This window comes from Peromyscus californicus, unplaced genomic scaffold (genome assembly GCF_007827085.1).
Source record: "Peromyscus californicus insignis strain IS unplaced genomic scaffold, ASM782708v3 Scaffold_6__1_contigs__length_162567912, whole genome shotgun sequence".
Lineage (NCBI taxonomy): Eukaryota > Metazoa > Chordata > Mammalia > Rodentia > Cricetidae > Peromyscus > Peromyscus californicus.
The window spans coordinates 85,349,276-85,351,846 of NW_026294584.1; the positions used below are offsets into that span (position 1 = coordinate 85,349,276).

General features: G+C 43.0%; 1 gene segment (V, D, J or C); it reads right to left on the reverse strand.

The window, feature by feature from the left end:
• Positions 1-425: 425 nt before the first annotated feature.
• LOC128099667 (immunoglobulin kappa variable 4-1-like) lies at positions 426-1,096 on the reverse strand. The segment is given in 2 exon segments: positions 426-808; positions 1,009-1,096. Coding segments are annotated over 2 exon segments (432 nt in total).
• Positions 1,097-2,571: the final 1,475 nt, after the last annotated feature.

Consider the following 2,571-nt stretch of genomic DNA (forward strand, 5'->3'; position numbering starts at 1 on the left):
AATATAATTTAAAAATAAAAGAACTTATGAAAAATGAAAGAAAAACTGGAGAAATGTTCAGCAGTAAAAAAAGTAAGAAAATCCTCTAGAAGTTAAAAAAAGAATGAAAAAACTTTGCTAGAGCAGCAAACTGAAATGTTTGCCTACATCATCACTTCGGCCCATAGAGTCATATGCTGAACACCAGAACTCCAGAACTACAAAAAGAAAAAATTTTCATATTCAAGCAACAGTTTATGGTAAATTGTTACAGAAAGAATAGAAAGATAATACTGGGTTCTTTTGTGCGTTTTCATATATACGTTATTCATAACAAAAGAAAAAAGACATTGAACCCATTATTTTTGTTTGGCTCAGCAAATTTTTACATCAGTGCTTCAGGCACACCAGCTCTCGGCAGAAGGGGGAAGTGTGCAGGTCCAGGGCTATGTGTGGGTCAGGCAGCTGGTGAGATGCTCAGAGGAGGTTTTTGTTGTCAGATGAAACACTGTGGGAGGATAAGTATGATCCTGCATACAGTAATAATCTGCCAGGTCTTCAGCCTGGACACTGCTGATGGTGAGAGTGTAATCTGTCTCAGACCCACTGCCTGTGAAGCAATCAGGGACCCCAGTATACCGAGTGGATGCATAGTAGATAAGAGGTTTAGGAGCCTGCCCTGGTTTCTGCTGGAGCCAGATTAAGCGGTTCTTCTTGCTACTGCTGCCAAACAGACTCTGACTGGACTTGCAGCTGATGGTGACCTTCTCTCCTACTGACACAGCCAGGGAGGATGGAGACTGGGTCATCAAGATGTCCCCACAAATACCTGTAATTATGAAAGGACAATGAATATGCACAGAAAAAAAAACAAAGATTATGACAGTTAATTTGTTGTCATTTAATGTCCTTATGTCATATTGTCAAAGCATTATTATGTAAGAAATATTATACCCTGGGACACCTTGCAAATTTCTTATATACAAAGAAGTGACTCTGAAATAATTATAATAGTTTTGAATTTCTTACCAGACACCCAGAGCAGCAGGGACATGAGAACTTGGGTCTGTGACTCCATCTTGCTCCCCCTGCTGTATGATGCAGTTCTCACTGGAAAGTCCTGGTTTATAAGTTCTGAGCAGCTGGGCTGGGCCGGTGGGGCTCATGCAAAGCAGTCAGTAAATACAATAGCAAATGCCTGGGCAGTTTGTATGACAGTGGCTGGTGTTAGTCAAGAGGCACATCACAGAAAGCATGAGCAATCACTGAAAGGGATCCATTTACAGCTTTCCAAGAGAAGTCTACAAGGTGCTCTAAAAGCAGTTGTGGGTTAAAATCCCAGACATATTTAAATCTGGTGACTTTTGCAGAAATGTGAGGAGAGCTATCTGAGACTGACAGTCCTAGGGAAATCATAAGATATGCTCAAAAATTGCAACAACAAATTAGGAAACAGAGAAAGAAAACATGCAACAAAAGAAGGGGGAGAGGAAAGGCAAGAGAAAAAGAGGGGGGAGATGGAGAGAGAGAGGGAGAAACTGCATCAAAATTTGTTATCTACAATCTGCAAAGCCATTCTTTTTTCCTTCTTTTTTCTTTTTCTTTTTTTTAGAAAATTTTTTATTCATTTCACATACCAATCACAGATACCCCTCTTCCCTCCTCCTGCTCCTCCAGCCTCCCCTCCCCCAACTCAATCCTCATTCTCTCCTACAAGAAGGTAAGGCCTCCCATGGGGAGTCAGCAGAGCCTGGTACATTTAGTAGAGGCAGGTCTAAGTTCCTCCCCCTGCGTCAAGGCTACGAGAGGTGTCCCACTATGGACAGTGGGCTCCAAAAAGCCTGCTAATGCACCAGGGATAGATCCTGATCCTATTGCCAGAGGTCCCCTTAAGCAGATCAAGCTCCATAACTGTTTCCCCTTGCAGAGGACCTAGTCCAGTCCCATGGAGGCTCCACAGGTGTTGGTCTAAATTTCATGAGTTCCCCTTAGTTTAGTTTGGTTGTCACTATAGGTTTCCCCATCATGATCATGATGCTCCTTGCTCATAGAATCCCTCCTCTCTCTTTTCAACTAGACTCCTGGAGCTGAGTCTGGTGTTTGGCTGTGGATCTCTGCATCTGCTTCCATCAGTTACTGGAGAAAAGCTCTATGACAGCAGTTAGGGTATTCACCAATCTGATTACTGGGGTAAGCCAGTTCAGGAACCCTCTCCACTATTGCTAGTAGTCTAAGCTGGGATTCCTAGGAATTTTCCTGGCACTCAGTTTCTCCCTATCCCCATGATGTCTCCTTCTATCATGATATATCTTTCATTGTTCTCCCACTCCATCCCTGTTCCAGCTCTGCAAAGCCACTCTTATACTGAGGACAATGAGCAGTGCCTCAGACATTTGGCCTCCGGTTTCCATCATAAGCATGGGACAGAGATGCAAAGAGTAGCTCAGAATTCGCTCTGTGGAAATCATGGGGGTCATGAATTTAAGACCTGGATCAGAGAAGCTTTAATCGTGAAGCAATGGTAAACCCAGCAGAAACTAGCAAGTATCCTCCCTACAACTTTGGGAACTGAAAAATGCCTCTAAATTGGGG